Source organism: Cyprinodon variegatus, unplaced genomic scaffold (genome assembly GCF_000732505.1).
Source record: "Cyprinodon variegatus isolate N-32 unplaced genomic scaffold, C_variegatus-1.0 Scaffold260, whole genome shotgun sequence".
NCBI classification, from domain to species: Eukaryota; Metazoa; Chordata; class Actinopteri; order Cyprinodontiformes; family Cyprinodontidae; genus Cyprinodon; species Cyprinodon variegatus.
This window is the reverse complement of record NW_015150713.1, coordinates 117759-136517: the sequence shown is the minus strand read 5'-3', so window position 1 is coordinate 136517 and position 18759 is coordinate 117759. Positions and strand designations below refer to the sequence as shown.

The 18759-nt window shown below is 36.6% G+C and overlaps 1 protein-coding gene across 1 annotated transcript; it reads left to right on the top strand.

Moving 5' to 3' along the window:
• Nucleotides 1-7484: 7484 nt before the first annotated feature.
• paip1 (poly(A) binding protein interacting protein 1) lies at nt 7485-16806 on the top strand. The gene is made up of 11 exons (XM_015382620.1): nt 7485-7863; nt 10053-10183; nt 10271-10468; nt 11879-11991; nt 12207-12318; nt 13611-13736; nt 14695-14801; nt 15036-15153; nt 15771-15825; nt 16324-16402; nt 16681-16806. The coding sequence occupies exons 1-11, from the start codon at nt 7665-7667 to the stop codon at nt 16766-16768; spliced, it is 1326 nt and encodes a 441-aa protein (XP_015238106.1). The 5' UTR covers nt 7485-7664; the 3' UTR covers nt 16769-16806.
• The last annotated feature ends 1953 nt before the right edge of the window (nt 16807-18759 follow it).

Genomic DNA, 18759 nt, shown 5'->3' with positions numbered 1-18759 from the left:
CATCTGACTGCCCCTTCCTTCAGCAATCATTTACAAATGCACTAATCAATGACAGCTGTCTTGATGGCAGATGAAAAGACTGTGCAGGGAACATTAACACCACAGGCTTCCGGGCCTCATGTTCTCTTATCCTGCCTTTTAGAGCATCTATCTCTGGACAGGCAGTAAAAAAAGGATTAGGAGAGGAAGTGGGGGAAAGAGACATGGAAGGATAGACACACAACTTCATTCTGAAATTCCTCCACACCAGCCTGTGAATAGAACAATGGACATCAAAGAACGTTTTTAGTATATTTCTCTTAATCTTTGAAGAATACAAATATGTGTCTGATATCAACTTACTTTTTAATTCGTTTTACCAGAGCCAGACCAAGATTGTAACACTCCCTAGGTTGAGGGTGATTTTGGGGCTTATATTATATTTAAATCCACCATTAAGAACAATCTGTATGGTTTTGTTGGAGACTGTACCCCAATAAAGCAAAGACTTCAAAATATGTTTCATCAGAGTCCAAGAAAATCAAGAGTCTTTATTTCCAATATATAATCATAATGACATTTTGGTGAGACAGAGGCTCAGTTTGCCTGGCTGTGCAGTTGCTATGCTGGCAACTGCAAAAGGTCACAAACACTGCGACCAGGATAGCCCAGCTGCCAATCGAGAGAAAAGTAGTTAAGGTGGGTTCACACTCTGTCAGGCAAAACTCATTATCCGTGCTCATAAATATACCATTTCAAACTCCAATAACTCTTGTGTTTTTGTTGTGTATTTTTGTTTTCTTTAGTTAAGTTCGACAGGTTGGTGGGTTGATTTTATTCAAAAGTCCATAGGGACTTTTTTCTGTCTAGTGCCTGATATTTCTTGTTTGGATTGTAAAATTCAGAAACTTTATACACAACTTCAGTATCCAACCAAACTTCCTTCGTGCTGAATCCCTCCATTGATCCACTTGGCCCACATCAGGCACAATGCACCTGCACTGCAATAGTTAAAAGTTAACTAGCGTTATATTTAAAAGTTGAAAAAAATTTAAAACACCAAAATGCCTAATATAAGCAATATTAGTTGCATGTATATGATTATAATAATAAAAAAAAATTTAACTTAATTCATCTCACACTGGAGAAATTTACCTCTCTATTTAACTCATCCCATTGGGGTGCAGTGGGCTCTCACTATGTGGGGCAGTGTGGGGTTAAGGGTCTTGCTCAGAGACCCAGAGTGGAGGCTGTGGGGATCGAACCGGGTAATAGCAATCCTATCAGAGCACAAGTGCACTGCTCCAACTAATAGGCCTACGTGCCCCTCAATATTTGTATGTATATTTTATTCTCAGCATTATTTGCTCTTTAGATAATTTCCTTTATTATCTACTGTAATTTACAGAATAAATAAAGGAATTATTATTAAAACCATTTAGGCATTTAACAGAACCACAATAAAATATAATAATTCCTACCATATATTTCTCAGGAGACAGTCAGGGTATGAAGGACTGATGTTTGAGGTTCTGTGTTCTTATGGGTTCGTGTGTGTTTCTATCCGGCTGAATCCTGAGCCACAAATGGTCAATCACTGTAAACACTCACTGAGAGCCTGACATCTTTTGTAATTTTCCTCGTCTTCATCCCCACTGACAGTCAGAGGTTTGCTTCTTCCCACTCATGTCTAGGCTTTTGAAAGCGTTTCAAAGGAGTCTGTATCAGCAGTTGAAGCAATGCTGAGGAGTATGGAAGATGTCCTACATAGTACCTGCCAGGACAACTTAGCTACCTTAAGCAATTACAGAAATGTATTTATTTATTTATTTATTTTTATTTTTCATAGATTTAGTGTAGATGTGAGTTTGACACACATGTGTATGGGACATTTTTGAAAATACGGGACAAATCTTGTCCCTTATTGGTTCAATACGGTATGCAATGCTGAACTGCTAACTCAAGGATGATTCCATATTTTAAGGGACAGGTGGCAAACCTTGTTTCAGAGGCAAACTCTGGGCCTGGAAGGAGGTTGGAGAGACCATGGAGGAAGACTATTGGACAGCCTCTTCTGGCAATGCCTCAAGAGGGGGAAGCAGTGCTTCACTAACACTGTTTATGGGAGCTGCTTTTCTTGACTGAAGACATTATCAGAAGGTGGAAGGATTACTTTGAGGATCTCCTCAACCCGGCTGACACACCTTCCCTCGAGGAAGCATAGACTGGGTTCTCACAGTTTGACTTGTTAATCACATTTGCTGGTTCACCGAGGCAGTCAACAAACTCCATGGTATAAAACAGGCATCCCCAAAGGCGGTCCTTGAGGGACGCTGTCCTGCAAGTTTTAGAGGTTTCCCTGCTTTAGTGCAGCTGATTATGATGAAAACAGTTGAGCAAAAGCCTGTTAATGAGTTTTCCATTAAAATCAGCTGTGCTGGAGCAAGGAAACCTCTAAAACCTGTAAGACAGCGGCCCTCGAGGACCGACTTTGGGGATGCCTGGTATAAAGGCTCCAGGGATGAATGAGATCTGTCCTCCTGAGTACCTTAGATCCTTGGATGATGTTAGGCTGGTATGGTTGACATTACTCTTCAACATTACTTGGCAATCAGGGACGATTTTCCTGGACAAGGAAATTAAGTGGTCCGTCTCCACAACAACTGGACTGGAGAGTGTGTTCCAACTACAAGGGATCACACTTCTTAGCCCTCCTGGGAAGGCCAATGCTAGGGTGCTGGAGATGAGAGTCCAGCTGATTGTCCAACCTTCACCCTAGCTAAGATTAGACAATTAGCTGGCTCTAATGCTACCTTCAGGCGGAACAATGAGTTTTTTATCCTGGTAGTGGAACAGTGAACCAGCTCTAAACCATCTATAGGGTACTAAAGGCTTCATTGGAGTTTACCAACCACTGCACATGTGTTTCTTGGACCTGGAGAAGACATTTGACCATGTCTTTTGTGGTGTCCAGTGGGGGACACTCCAAGGGCCTGTTCTTAAGTAATTTTGTTTTCCTTACAATAGGTGCAAAAATGTTTTTACTCTCAGAGCAGATCCTCAACGAAGGTGCAAAGTGATCTATGTTTGTAATTTTGCAGCCAGCGTATGCAAACATTGTGCATGTGTGTCTCCATCAATATGCTGATTTTATTCAAATGACGAAACTACACAAATTAACGATTGGAAGTTATGCATGTGCAAAGCAATTTTCTAAATCTGACCACAATGGAGGCAGCAGTTTTATCCTGTTTCTTTGTACTCCTGAGAGTCAGATGCAGAGTTACATGCAAAAATGATACAATCCCAGAAAGTGGAGAGATATTCTGTGTGCATGCAAATATGCTTGGATCTTCAAAAATCACATGAATGGAATAATATTATTAAAGAAAAAAATCAACACAGGTGTGCACGAAGTAAAGGCAAAGGCAGATAATCTGTATATCATTAAAGTGAGTCTAAGAAATTACAATACTTGAAAAATTATTGTGGCCTTTTTATAAAAAAAAAAGAAAAAAAAAAAAAAAAAAAAAAAAAAAAAAGATATCAAAAGAACCTGGAAAAATTGTGCATCTCCTCCTCATAACTGGGATATTTGTTCTTCCTTGCCTGTTGTACAAATCAGGCCTGTTGTTAATTACATTCAAGCCACACTGGGGCTGCTTGGGTTGAATTGCTGATGTCTCTTAATGGTTGATATAATTAGGAATTGGATATTGCATTTCCTGTAAGTCATTCTTGAGATACATCACAGTTTGCCTAATGATTGGAAACATCTAGGTGTGGAACAAACTGAAGAAATCGGCAAGAGGGCAAGTTACTACTTTTTTCACAAATAGAATTTTTCCCAGAAATTTCCTCAGCTCAAGTTTGTTTATTTACAAATCAGAAATTCATGAAAAGTTCAGAAAGTATATTGGATTTGTTCTCTTTTCCTTCAGTGTCTTATGTTTTGCATTTATTTTTTATATATTGTATTTTTTGTTTTATGATTTTCATTTTCTTGTTCTATGTTTTTCATAAAATGTTAAAACAGCTTAGTGTTGCTGGGGAAAATCTAAAATAGGAGCAGTTAATGATGAAGTGAATTAGCAGCCAAGGAGAACCTCATCCATACACATGCACACACAGAAACCTTACTCGTTCCTCATCTTCACATTCCAAAATAAATGTCTGAACTCCATCCAAGATGCTAGGAAAAACAGCAATAATACAAAATAGGTGGAGTAATCTTTTATCAGAACGGGTCTCTGAATTTCTAGCTCAGGAATTTTCTGTGGCATAATGCGATCCAGCTTTTGGGAAACAAGTGGAAAATGCCTGGAGGCCAAAAACAACTAATGAATGCTTACGCTAAGATGTCTGGTGTAACACATGTTTGGAGAAGACTGCTACTAAAAGAGTTGTGGCATGAGGTGTTTTTATTTGAAAAGTATTTATTATGTGATGGAAAAAATTTTTTTTGTTCTGAAAATATTTTAGAATTTCCTGTTGAGACAATAAAAACACAAATGTTACAGAGTAAAAGAAATACTGTAGATATATATATATATATATATATATATATATATATATATATATATATATATATATATATATATATATATATATATGAACAGGGGTTCTGGCTCAAGTTGTAATTTATCAGTCGCCCGTCCTTCAATCAAAAAGCCTGGGTTCGTATCCCAGCTGTGGGGAATGAGCTGCCAGTGTGTGTCCTTAGGCAAGACCCTCCACTCCAATGGCTGCTTTGAGATGTGGTGGCCTAGTGGTTAGGGCATAGAGCTTGGAATCCTGAGGTTTTGAGGCTCTCTGAGCAAGATGCTTAACCCCACAGTGCTACCGCACAATGGCAGCCCACTGCTCCCCAAGGGGATGGGATAAATGCACAGAGTTCATTGCTCTGTTCTTGTGTCAGTGTAATGACAAAAAAAAAAAAATGCTGGAAAATATATATGGTGCAACGAATTCACAGATTCACAAATGCTTGAAAGTAATTTCCTAAATTCTAAATTAAACTTACAAAAAGTTGCATATATTGAAAAAAGTGTAACTTCCTTTGTTGAAGAAAACATAGAATAAAAAAAACATTTATGTAAAACACAAGCGGTTTATGGCAGCTATATCCTTTTTTTCTTTTTGCAGATACACCACACAAGTTTTTAAGATTATTGGGCTTAGAAGGATTTAGACATATCAACTGCTATGCTGTGGCAAGAACATTCAATTCATATTAGTTTATAAATAATTAGTAAGGTACAGATATATATTGTAATTTGTTCTTTTAAAATCTTAGCTTTAAAAATGTGTTAGTTTATAAAATAACTCAAATAAAATCAACACAGGTTAAGATGTATCTTTTAATGTAGAAATTAATGAAAACCTTTAGTTACTGTGTGTTGTTGTAACATGTATGGCAGATTAACCCATCATATAGTAATTAAACAACATACTCCAATGAGATTAATTTGAAATAATTAATTCTAATCAAACGGAACATTCACTTGATCTAAGCTTACTATTTTTTTTTTTTTAGATTCCTTAAATGAACATTTGGTTTGGTGTCCTAACAGTTGGGTTAGTGATGAACAGCAAAATAACTTTCTGAGATCTTTTATTAATAAGGTTGATGGTGGTTATATGTCTGGTAAACACTGTTAAGAGTTAAAACAAGCAACATCTGGAGAAAGACAAAGACCAAGATGTCTTAAATAATGTTTTATGGACATATAAGTCTAAAGCTAAATAATTTGTAGTAAATAATAATAGTGGGCATGTTTGGCATGAACCAATTGTAGCCAGAGTCTTGACTTGCATCTGTTAGAGAATCCATTGAGGGAGCTAAAGATTTCAGTGATGACAAAGTAGTCTTTCTAGCACAAAGACTTGGAGTGCATCACCAAATATATTTTTTCAATATAGCAGTGGAAACATGCAAAAAGATGGTTGGTACTTATAAGAAGGGTTTGGTTTCTGCGATGCCACCATTTGGAATACTATTGTCAGTTATTTTCATATTTCTAGGAGATGCCTGTCTCGTTTTATCATGTTTCATTAATCAGAAATAGACATAGAGGCTAAGAAGAAAATGAATCTGACAATGCTCCAAATAATTTTCTTTGATTATTTACTTAACAGTATTACAGATTTAGATTCAGAATTTTCATATCTGCTGCCTTATGTGCAGCCCATCAGGTGCACATTTAAAAATAGAAATTTAACATATGTCTAAGAAAATGGATTTAATACTGGATATCCAAAATTATTTGCTTTGTGCTTAAAATCATGATGGGTATCCTATATTCAGTGCATCCAAAATAACTCAGACAAGATTTACATTATGACAATGATAAGATTGCATCATAACTCCTAAAAGAAATACGAGAATTCATACAGAAAATGGATTGTAATGGTTTAAAATGTAGAATATAGTAAACTATATAATAAATTCAATTCAGTTTAAATTCATTTTGTTTATATAGCTCCAATTCCCAACGTGTCATCACAGGCACTTTAAAGAGACGATTAATCAGATCCTACAGTCAGATTGCTAAAACGTTTTTTTATCTGAGGAAAACCAGCCGATCGCTTAGAGTCGTTGACTTTGGAAGACTCGCTCCTGCTGGATAAGCATGTGGCAACAGTACATATTTGCCTGCATTTTAACGTTGACTCTAGAACAGTGTTTTTCAATCCTGGTCCTCAAGGCAGACTGCCCTAGATGTTTTAGATGTTTCCCAGCTTTCACACACCTGTTATCAATTGATAGCAGATTATCAGGCTTTGCTGAACTTCAATCATCTGAATCAAGTGTGCTGAAGCTCAGAAACATCCAAAACATGCAGAGCAGGGTGCCTTAAGGATCAGGGTTGAAAAACACTGCTCTAGAACAATCCCTCAAATAGATACATGCAAGATAAAAAAAAAAATGAAGAACAAAATTCAAAATAGACTACAAAAACAAATCTCAGGAAATAAAAACATTGTAGTGTTTTCCAAAAAGGGCATACCCTCGTAAAGGAAAATGTACAAAGTAAAAACATAATTTGTATTAAAAATAAAATGAAAAACATGCAAGCTACAGATAATAGCTAATAATAGCTTAAAAAACACCAACAAATAAATCTCAGGGAAATATTATGTAATTTATCATAATAAGAACATTTTATATAACTAAAGTTTGGTCGATGAATGGGAAGACAACCTTTCTAGTTGGCTTAATAGTTTCTATGTTTGTTGCTTGAAGTAAACTAAACTACCTGCAATTCATATTAAATTGCAATTAAAATATCAACAAACTTCAAAAGTCAGACATTTTTTACCACTATTTTTATATTGTTTCGTTATCTTTAATCAAATTTCAGACATTTCAATATTAAATTTCCATCGAAAAACATTGCTTCTGGTTGTCCCCGAGCTTCCACTCCACGCCACTAGAGGGGGACATTATCTTTCTGATCGATAATTGTTTCGCCACCAAGTTTGTTGGGGAAGGAAGTAGCTCCAAAAGTTATGCTGCTAGCTTACACATATACGAGGCTAGCGGGAAACGGCCACTATGAAAGGGGAATAGAACGGTTCATACTATGATAACAAATAAAGTTTAACACTTAAAGGCACAAAAAAACAAACAGTCAAGCCGATATTTGTTCCTCAGATGCCGCTCTGATACTTAACAAGCTGTCATGAACGATCATTTTGACCGAGCTCCTGGAGCAGGGAGAACCCGCGGACCATCAATGGATCCTGGGCTAGCAGTTAACGCCAAAGACGCTGAAGCTAAAACCGCGGTGTTCAACCCAAGAGAACCGCTGAGACAGCCGCGAACCATCCATCCTTTCCCCGAGAGCAGCATCAACTCGGCTGCTGGATTACCCAGTGGAGGTGGGAGCTAACATGGCTAATTTAGCTACTTTCAGATTCGATTTCCCACTTTGGAACACACCATTGAGGACAGAGTTGTTCCCACAGTGTAAACAAACAGATTTTGATCGTTCTTGATTTATCAGTGATTTATTTGACCTTAACCCGAAGCTGTCATATTTGACCTTTTAGTTTGGAGTTGCGAAATGTTCTGTTATCACATGGTTGCTAATGCTGCAGCTAATAAAAGCTCAGCTGTCGCCACTGCTTAATAAGGTGGGGACAGTGAGACTGCTTGCAAAGCTGAAAATGTGAGGCCTTTGCTGCTTGTAACTATGCTATGTTGAAAATGCTCAGCACATGATTTTGGTTCAAAGTGACAATATATTCCTCAAAATCAACAACAAACAGTGTGTTCTTTGACGTGAGGCTTCCGGTGTAAGGTCTTTATTTGTTTATTATAGATCACTTTATGTTTAAAATATTTTAGCGTTTCTTTTAAAAATGCACATTTTTCACCCAGTCCCTGCGGTAGATCGCTCCTCTTCATTACAAATTGTTGATTAAAAAAAAACAAATTATCCAGATTTTAAATATTTTGTAAGTCTTGTGTATTTTGCTAATGTTTTACAAGGGAAAACTTAAAAAAATCCAGAAATACGATTATTTATGATTATAAGGCAATGCTGTAACAGGGTTTTTATTTATGTAGCTGTTCTGTGGATGTGTCAAAGGCCTTCCCATTAGTTAACAAACAGGATCATCTAATTTCTAGTGTCAATCATCTAATTTCTAGTGTTTGTGTTTGACACAAACATGAAGGAACCACCCTAGAATCGATCAGAACTAAGAAGTGTAGCAATTTCTCACCTGTTGAACTAACAAAAACATTAAAACTGGGGACTGTTGTGGAATCAGCCTGAGCTGGAATACCTGTTTGCAGATGCCAGAAGGTGGTTGACCTAAGGAAACACAGATATGAAGAAGTTTCCACAGATAAAGCTTATTTTGCGAATAACTAAATCTTTAGTTCAGAAAAGGTAATTCTTTGAGCTTTCTCAATTTCTCCATTAACTCCATTAAGTGAGTTCGCTCAGGTAATGTAGAAAGATCCATTATTAAACCTCAGGGTTCCTACAGATCCTTAAAAAGTTTTAAAAGGCATTGCATTCTTCAATATAAAATCAAGGCCTTAATTGGTATTAAAAATGTCTTAATTCAGTCTTTCATAGGTCTTAACATTTTTTCGCATCATTAATAGGATTTTATTTTTGTAATCCATATCAAACAATTAAATAATTGACAGTGTTTTTCTTACATTTACAGAACCGCTCACTGTAACCAGTATAGGTTCCGTCCCAATAAACCAATAAAAAAGATGTGCCAGTAACTTTTTATCTGGACAACATGGGGAAGTTTAAATTAAAAAGAAAAATAGGCTATACATCCAAGAGTTTTCTACATGGCTAAAACCACTACCAGGGAATGTAGATGAAGCACGATGGGAATCAAGGCAGTGGAGATACATGTGCGAAGCATGAAACTCAAAGCGTCAAAATCAGGTTATGGAGAAGCAGCATCTATTTCTCGTTCTGTTCCACCCTTGTCTCTGCAACGCCTCCACAGCATCTCTCACATCACCAACAACTCCAGTAGACCTAAATCTCAAGATAATGTTTGGCGGTATGCCGACAATGGAAGTAGAGGGATTGAGTAGGGAACAAAACAAAGTTAGTGAATTCAGTTCAGTAGTTGTTAAAATATATCTGTTATTTGTTTGTTTTTAGCTTTCTTCCTATATGGACATTTTTTCAAAGTTTGAAACATATCTTCTGGGCCAGAAAGTAATGGTTTATGTTAAACATTTGGGGTAAATTTGTCGCTAGCAGGTTTTTCTTGTAAAGTCGGTCTTACATTTTTATTTTAAGTGGCATTAAAAAGTCTTGTATTTAACTTCCCTTATGCTGAACCTGAAACGTACACATTTTCCTCCTAATTTCTTTATTCTTTCTGATTCTGAGAAGAATGTATGTTGCTCTAAACGTATTTGCATGTATGGAACTTAAAGACTTATAAAAGTGTGAAGCTTTGCTTTCCTGTTTTATTGTTCAGCAAGTAACATTTTTCCTTTCATCCTAATTTCAGGAAAACCACTAGTAGCACCATTGTATCAAACCGTTTCTTCTAATTAGATTTTTTTCTTCTTTCAGATCATCAACCGCTCGGCAGCCCTCTACAGAGTGTTAGCGCCAGCCATGCCTCAATGGACTCAGTGGTCAGGACATCAACGCTTTCAGCAAGTGCTCCAGAGTTTGTCCCCTTTGGAATGAGCTCATATGAAGTGAGAGAAAGTTTTTCCTTTAAATTTTTCTCAAAAAGATTTCTCTTACATTTGTTTATTATTACAATGTATGTCTTTTTTGTGTAGGAGCCTGCATATTATGATGATAGTGAAAGCTATTACAGCGAGTCCTCCTTGGCTGATACAGTCACAGATTTCCTCGATCACCTGAGCTCCTCTCCTGGCTCCTTTGATTTTGACGTTGAAAACATTACCGGCATGCTTAACTGCTGGGTCACTACAGAAGAGCTTTTAAAGGAACTAGTGGAGCTGATCTTTACACAGGTTTGGAAAAAAACATCTTTCTTTTTTGTTTTCACTTTTTAAATAATTGAAAAGTGTTCTTAATCAGTGGTATCCAATGATTGTTAAACTTATTATAAACAGCTATGGTGAAAGCAAAAACGCACTTCGTCTTAAGGTCAACGTTTAAGAAGATGAACAATTTCTTCTTATTTTAAGATCTTATTTTAAGGCAATTAACTAAAAACTCCACCTATGATGACAGCTTTAGACCCCTCCATGATTTAAAGGTAGGAGAACTTGTAAATGGAGTCAGTAAAGTCTAGAAGCTCAAAATTTATATCCAACCATTCTGCAAAGATTCTACTACGTGGCAGTACGTGTCATTTTGGCATTTGACCAATTAAATGAATCCTTGAATGATATGTTGCCACTGATCTCTATTTATTCACTGGATTGCTGCCTGGCATTTAGTAGTACACGGTGCTCCGAAGTAACCGGCCGCCATTTTGGTACTCCCTAGTTAGACTGTTCGGAATGCGTATAATACATGCGCTACAGCATCGAAGAATGATTATGTCATTTTCAGGGGGGCTTAAGACTTTTAAAATAAAGATTAAGAAATTACTTTGACACACACTTGCTCTTTCATAACATTAGTAGATTAGTATTTATTTAAGGTAAAAAATACGCACATAACATTGCATAGTCAGTATGAAGTCCATGAAGACTATAAATCATCTAATATAACGTATTATACAAATCCATCACAACAATGTTAGTCAATGGAGCATAGTAATACTATAGTCAGATGTTAAGAATATGATACGCACACACTATCTGATGATGTGCCAAAATTGGCAAATTGATGTACATGTAATATATATGTAATGATTACATTGTTTTATTAATTACATTACATTACAGGCATTTTTTTGGCATGACTCTGTGAAAGTGGGGGTTACCCAGATGGTGGCAGGTGACTTCAGGTTTTTTTTGTTTTTTTGGGGTCTATCAGTAATCCAGTAAATAAATAGAGATCAGTGTATGTTATCCACTTAAGAAGTGAAGTAAAAAAAGTCGAAAATTTCAAAAAGTTTAGTTCAAAAAACTAATAAAGTAAGTTAAAAAGTAAAACATCTAAGTGCCTATAATCCGCATTTCAGTCATCTAAGGTTGTAACAAAAAGTTACTCTGTTTTTAATGAATTTATTTTACAGTAGAGGCACTTTTATTTTTAACATATTAGGAAATTACATTGACCTTGATTTTTATTTTTTCATCAAAAAATTATTCAATGTTGCAAAAGTAATTTGGGATTTTCCTTTCCTCCAGTAAAAACTCTTAGCTTAATAATTAGATTTAAAAGGATCTGAGTGAGTACCCAATAAAGGGTTAAGATATTTTTCACCATATATTTGTTAAAACTGACCTGTTTTTTTATTTTTCCAGTCTACTGCAATCCCGAACTTCGCCTACACCGGAGCCAGACTTTGTAATTACTTGTCCCATCACCTCACCCTCAGCCCACAAAGTGGCAACTTTCGCCGGTTGCTTTTGCAGCGGTAAACTTATTCCTGGTTTTATACTAATTTAAACTGCTCAAAATTGAATTTAAATATGATCTTGAGATTTAATTTTATATGCTTCTTTTAACCATAAAATATTTTGAAGATGGTTTTACTAGAAATGATTTTAGTAACACACAGCAGGTCATAGCATGGCGTAGGATTTGTAATTGTTTACACCATTAATATAGATGTTTGCTTTTCTGTTGTAGATGTCAATTAGAGTACGAGCAAAGAAATGTAGCTGTTCGAGGAAACCCGGAGGTTCAGAAGAAATTTCACTCCTTTGTGTTATTTCTGGGAGAGCTCTATTTAAATTTGGAGGTAAGAGCGCTTCTCTGTAATTTGGGATCTTTTAAAAAAATGCACTATGTTGTTGGTAATGGGCCTTTTTAATGGACCAAGGTTTCTGATAGTTTTCCTGGCAATTAGTCCTATGAAATTCTCTTGATGCGATATCCAAATTTACAAACAAAAAAAGCTTTAAAACATGCATTTTTTTATTAAACAAAAAAACAAAACAATGATTTTATTATTAAAAAAAAAAATTCAAAACATTAGCCTTTTAATGATTTTTTTTTTCACCTACACTTATAGCAGTTATACTCACTTCATGATGCTCATTTGCTTTACATCACACTCTGTGATTTTAAAACCAGAGGTATTTTCATAAAGCCAGCCTTTGTTTTTTCCCCTTTGGTTATAATTTGAAGAAAAAAGGTGTTTAGGCCAGCTGACCAGCAGAGATCAGCAGCCTGTGGTCAATGGCTTTTAAAGGTACACTATGCAACCGGTGTTGATTTTCCAGACACACTTTTGCACCATGCAGCCAGAGCAGCAAATCTGCTTCAGCCGCGCGTCAGAACTAACTGGTACAAGCAGTAAAAAGGAAGCAGCAGACGCGATTTTGCTGCGTCCGGTGTGAAAGCAGCACTGCACAAAGATCGCCACTGTGCTAGCAACGAGCATGCTTTTAACTGGGGGGGGTGTAGCAGTTCTTGACGTAAAGCAAGACTGACTCTCGCGAGACTTCTGAGCCTGTGGGTGCGGGTCGGTGCTCCTGCAATTGCAAGTGCGGTATTTCCCTCACAGACCACCAGGGCGGCCGAGAATACCTTTGTTCAACCTGAAATGACTCATTTCATCATCCAAAACGTTATGGAACACATTAATTAACTGAAAAATGTTGCATAGTGTGCCTTTAATTGAAGGGACTTTAAACCGCAGAAACTTGGTATTTATTGTAAACATGTCAACACTGACATGTTTGAAAAGTGATAATATCCATTAAAAAACAGATGTAATCTATAATGTCACTAATAACCGAACGTAATAAAATGCAAAAATTTCAAATTTTTATTTATAAACTCAGAAAAATTGAACATTGACCTGATTTATTTGAAACCTGATCTTTAATTGGTAATTGATTTGGGATCATGTTTAATTTGTATTTCTGATTGTAAAACGAAGTGCTTCACTTTAGAAAGCAGATCCTTTGTGTTAGTAACATGTTTAAATGTTCTTATTTTGCTCTATTCTAGATGTAAAGGGACAATCTTGTTTTTGATATAACAGAAGTGAACTCATCTGGTGTCTAAACCTTGTTTCTTGTCTAGATAAAAAGTGGAAAAGCGCCTCCAAACAGAGCAGAAATTCTCCTCTTGGCTCTTAAAGACCTGCTGGAGAGTCTGCTTTCACACCCTGTGGACGCAAACCTCATCTGTGCTGTCAAGCTACTAAAGGTTTTGTAATCAAGTGTTTTTGCTGTTGCATTTTTATTGTTGGGTTACTTATCTAGATTCTAGCCGTTTGGCTTATTTCCATCCCCAGTTCCTGAGCAGGAATGAAGGAAAGGAAAAAGGTGAAATAAAGATATTAGTAGGGCTGCAACTAACAATTATTTTGCAAATCATTCATATTTTATCTTAAATGCAAAATGTTTATGTATTTTTTTCTTACAATTTTGATACAATTATAGCTTTAAATGGGTTGCTCTGTCAGGTAAAGGCCTGTTTTACAGTCTCTATACTCCATTTAATAATTAATCGATTACCGGGACTAAATTAGTTGACAATTATTTTAATCATCAATCCGTTTAATTGTTTCAACACTAGATATTAGGTTACAAGAAGAACCTTTACCTCCTGAGCCTCACACGCCAGCCATTTGTTTGCAGCCACTAAAATCCATCGCAAGAAGCTTAACATGCACTATTCCAGAGCTAATGGGAAGGCCACATGAAATTTGGAGGTCTGCAGGGATTTATGGTCAATCACTGGATAAGTTGTTGAGTCGCTGTTATTCCCAATTGTTTCCCCTTTATTTCACCATCGATAGTGGAAGGTGGAATACCGGTACTTAGAAGCAAGGACATTTTATGAAAGGACTATTTGCACAGGTAGCATCTTCTTAAGCCACCCTGGAGTTCACTGAGTTCTGGAGAGCAACCCATTCCTGAACAATTATTTGGAGAAACAGTCTGTATGTCTGGTAGCTTAATTGTATCCACCTTTGAACATTTTGTTCAGAGAAACTTAAATTGCATCTGGTTGTTGACCTTTTTACTCTGCTTTTCTGTCTCTATAACAAATAACCTTAGAGGTAGAGATGATCATCATGGAGGATGAATCACTAAACACATCCTCTCATGTAGTTTTATGTTGCATTTCAAGAGGAGATAAGCATGTTTTTGTTCTGTAGTTGACCGGTTCAATCCTGGATGACGCCTGGAAAGCAAGTGGGAGGCCACACATGGATGAACTGGTCCAAAGAATTGAGACAATTCTCCTGGATGCTACATGCAGTAGGTGTGTATATATCATATCCAAATCTTTACCTTGAAGTATTCTTGTGTGGAAAAAATCTTTTTAGAAAGCAGTCATCCCAAACCCAACCCATTTAACAGAGTAAATAGTTTGTGTAAATAATTTTAGGTGATCTCAGTTCTATAGTTGTTGTGCATCAGTCAGCAGCTGGAAAGAAGATCATCAGTCCTGTAGGGCAGTACCTCCTGACTAAAACTTTTTATTTGTTGTCCTCAGGGACGTGAGACAGATGCTACTAAAATTAGTGGAGCTGAGGTCCAGCGACTGGGGCAGAGTCTGTTCTGCTGCTGCCACTAGTAACGCCACACCAGACAACGACCCAAACTACTTCATGGTCAGTGTCCGACTTTTTGTTTCATTTTATTCTTCATTCAGTACTTTTATTTTTGCTTTTGAAGTAAAGATCAATGGATGTGAGTCTTGTGTGCAATTTAATCTAGGCACATTAAAATGTTATATTAGAGAAGTTTTATAAACATGGAAAAAAAATAATTGGAATAAGTTTGTAAAGAAATCTGTTTTGGGCTTTAATATACTTTTATATTTTTAGTGTTTTCCATTTATTAAAAAGCCCTGTTAGCATCACTGAAACAGTATTTTCTGTTTTTCCCTTTTAGAGTATAGACTGTTCCTTCACTGTTTCCCAGAAGGCTAAGAGGACTTTGATAAAATAGCTTCTTGCATCTTATGTTTCCTCTGACTTCACGTTAAACAGCAAAGCTGAAAATGGCAGATTGAGTCTTTTTTTTTCAGCATGATCATCCACACCTATTGTTGTGTCTGTCAGTAACCTTATAGCTTAGATATGATTCTCTGACCAGTACTTCTGTGGTCAGGACTGATCTAACGGAACATGTCTCAGTACAGTTCTACGTTCTGCTGTTCCACATCCCCTATATGGGGTTTCTATTCTTCTCCTTTCACAGTGCTGTTATGTTTTTTACTCTTTAGAACGAACCTACGTTCTACACTGAAGATGGCACACCTTTTACAGCAGCAGATCCTGGTGAGTCTGTGGATCAAATCTCAATGTCACCTCTGATGAAACCCAAAAAGAAAGATAAGCAAAGTTATTTAGATGTTTTCTTCACTGGTAAATTTTCTTTTTTTGTGTGTGTATCTCAGACACAGTTAAATACGAAAACATTCAAGGTCAAGTTTGATTACAGAGCTCATTTCCAACAACTCATTTTACCAAAAATAGTGCTGTGCCAATCAATCAGCCACCATTGTTTTTTTTGGGGTTTTTTAATAGTCGACATTAGTTTTCTAATTAAACACATACAGCAATCCTGGAAATAACTGCTTCAGCACATTATCTTTTGCATAACAATAATGGATTTTTGTTTTTTGTGATTTACATGTTTGTCATGCGAGATGTTTTTTTTATTTATCGTTTTTGCTGGATCATGCGAGGCGGCTCTCCTGCCCACTTATGTTTCAGCAGAAACACGTCTATTTCTCAGTCTCTGTTGTGCCTTAAATTCAGCCTCTCTGCTTTCAGAGTATGCTGAAAAATATCAAGAGCTCCTAGAGAAGCAAGACTACTTTCATGAGGTTGATGGTGAAAATGGCAACGAAGAGTAAGTAGCCTTAGCTAACATCCTCTTCACAGCACCGAAATAAAACCACACGTCTTCTGTCTGAGTGACTCCTTGAAGAAAAGTGGATATTATTAGCTACAAACTTTTTAGATTCAGGCATTGACCTACTGTTCAGAATCAATGAACCAGTTATGTCCAGAGGAGGGATGCAGTATCAATCCTAATTCTGCATGAAGCTCCTTAATGACTATAAGAAAGATGCCGCTTGCTGAGTGTCATTTAACCAAAGATTTGTCTGGATTTTTTTGTTTGTACAGATACGACTTTGAGGATGAGATGGATCCTGAAATTGAAGAGGCGTATGAGAATTTCTGTTTGGAGTCTGAGAAGAAACGACAGCAATGATATAAGCAGGAAGATACATTGTGTTTCGCTGGGATGCTGAAAAACAAAGGACAACTAACATCGGGATGAGGTCACATTTTCCCAGAAACCTTTTTATTTTAGTTTTTTTTTTAAATAAGGATCTGTTTATAGTTGCACTTTTGGAACTTCCATCAGTTGACGTTACTTGGAAAGTGGGAGAATCAGTGGGTTAGGGTTAGCAGTTCAGAATGTTGACTTGTTTTATTTTTGTTTTGTTGTTTGGAAGTTCTTCCTGGAGCTGCTTCTGTTTTTAACATAATGCCAAGAGGGAATTTGTGTGCTGTGGATTTTCCTAAGAGCTACCTTTTGGTTAACAGATCTGTTGATTTTAAATGTGTTCAAATAACAAAATCCCCAAAATCTGTGGTTTTCTTAAAAATGCACTATAGATTGGTGAGGCAGCTGTTTCATCTCATATCCGTAAAGACAATGCAGCCTTTTCCTCCACTGTGTTATAGTGCATTTTTAAGTTGCTAATAGTAAAGATCTAAAGGTTTCCAAGTGTTTATTTGGCTAAAGTTTTCTCAAGTGTGGTCTGGATTTGTATGATAAGTTGTGCACAATGTTGAATGTACAATCTTTAGAAGCTATTTCACTCTAAAAGGTTTTACTTAAATCCCAATAANTTCACTCTAAAAGGTTTTACTTAAATCCCAAAAATATATATATATATATATATATATATATATATATATATATATATATATATATATATATATATCCCCAAAAAAAACCATTAAAACACAGCTGGATTCCTGAATTTTTGGTTAAATATGTTCATATCCTGCATGTTTTGGCCACAAGGCTCAAATTTAGCTTCATCAAGACTGAAAGACTGTTTACCAGCAATCCATAGATCACATCTGAACAAATGTTTCATAGTTTGTAAATATTATTTATAGCATTGTTCGCTTGCAATAAATTCTTTATAAGGTGGTTAAGTGTCTCATTCTGATTTAAACTTAGTTATTTGACAGGTAGACCAGACTAACCTATTCAAGAAGAGCATGTTGCGTACATTGATCATGACGACAAACAGGCTACTGAGGGTCTGTTTCTCAAATTAGAGACTCTAATGTACTTATCTTCTTGCTCAGTTGTGCAACGCGGCCTCCCACTTCTTTTTCCTACTCTGGTTGGAGCCTGTTTGTGCTGTCCTCTGAAAGGAGTAGTAAACACCGTTGTAGGAAATCTTCAATTTCTTGGCAATTTCTCGCATGGAATAGCCTTCATTTCTGAGAACAAGAATAGACTGTCGAGTTTCAGATGAAAGTTATCTTTTTCTGGCCATTTGAGCGTTTAATTGACCCCACAAATGTGATGCTCCAGAAACTCAATCTGCTCAAAGGAAGGTCAGTTTTGTAGCTTCTGTAACGAGCTAAACTGTTTTCAGATGTGTGAACATGTTTGCACAAGGGTTTTCTAATCATCAATTAGCCTTCTGAGCCAATGAGCAAACACTTTGTACCATTAGAACACTAGAGTGATAGTTGCTTGAAATGGGCGTCTATACACCTATTTAGATATTGCACCAAAAACCAGACATTTGCAGCTAGAATAGCCATTTACCACATTAGCAATGTATAGAGTGTATTTCTTTAAAGTTAAGACTAGTTTAAAGTTATCTTCATTGAAAAGTACAGTGCTTTTCCTTCAAAAATAAGTACATTTCAATGTGACCCCAGACTTTTGAACAGTAGTGTATACAGGCTAGACAACGGCACCCTGACTGCCATTAGGTATCGGGATGAAATCCTTGCACCCATTGTCAGTGGGTCCTGGGTTCCTCCTGGTACACGACAATGCCCAGCCTCATGTGGCGAGAGTATGCAGGCAGTTCCTGGAGGATGAAGGAATTGATACCATTGATTGGCCCCCACGCTCGCCTGACCTAAATCCAATAGAACACCTCTGGGAAATTATGTTTCTATCCATCCAACGCCTCCAGGTTGCACCTCAGACTGTCCAGG

What these genes read in the sequence shown, in the direction of transcription:
- paip1 (XM_015382620.1), top strand. Translation starts at nt 7,665, where the DNA reads ATGAACGATCATTTTGACCGAGCTCCTGGAGCAGGGAGAACCCGCGGA. An exon ending in CTGGATGCTACATGCAGTAG is followed by an intron (nt 14,802 to 15,035) that starts GTGTGTATATAT and finishes TGTTGTCCTCAG; the next exon opens with GGACGTGAGACAGATGCTAC. An exon ending in TTTTACAGCAGCAGATCCTG is followed by an intron (nt 15,826 to 16,323) that starts GTGAGTCTGTGG and finishes CTCTGCTTTCAG; the next exon opens with AGTATGCTGAAAAATATCAA.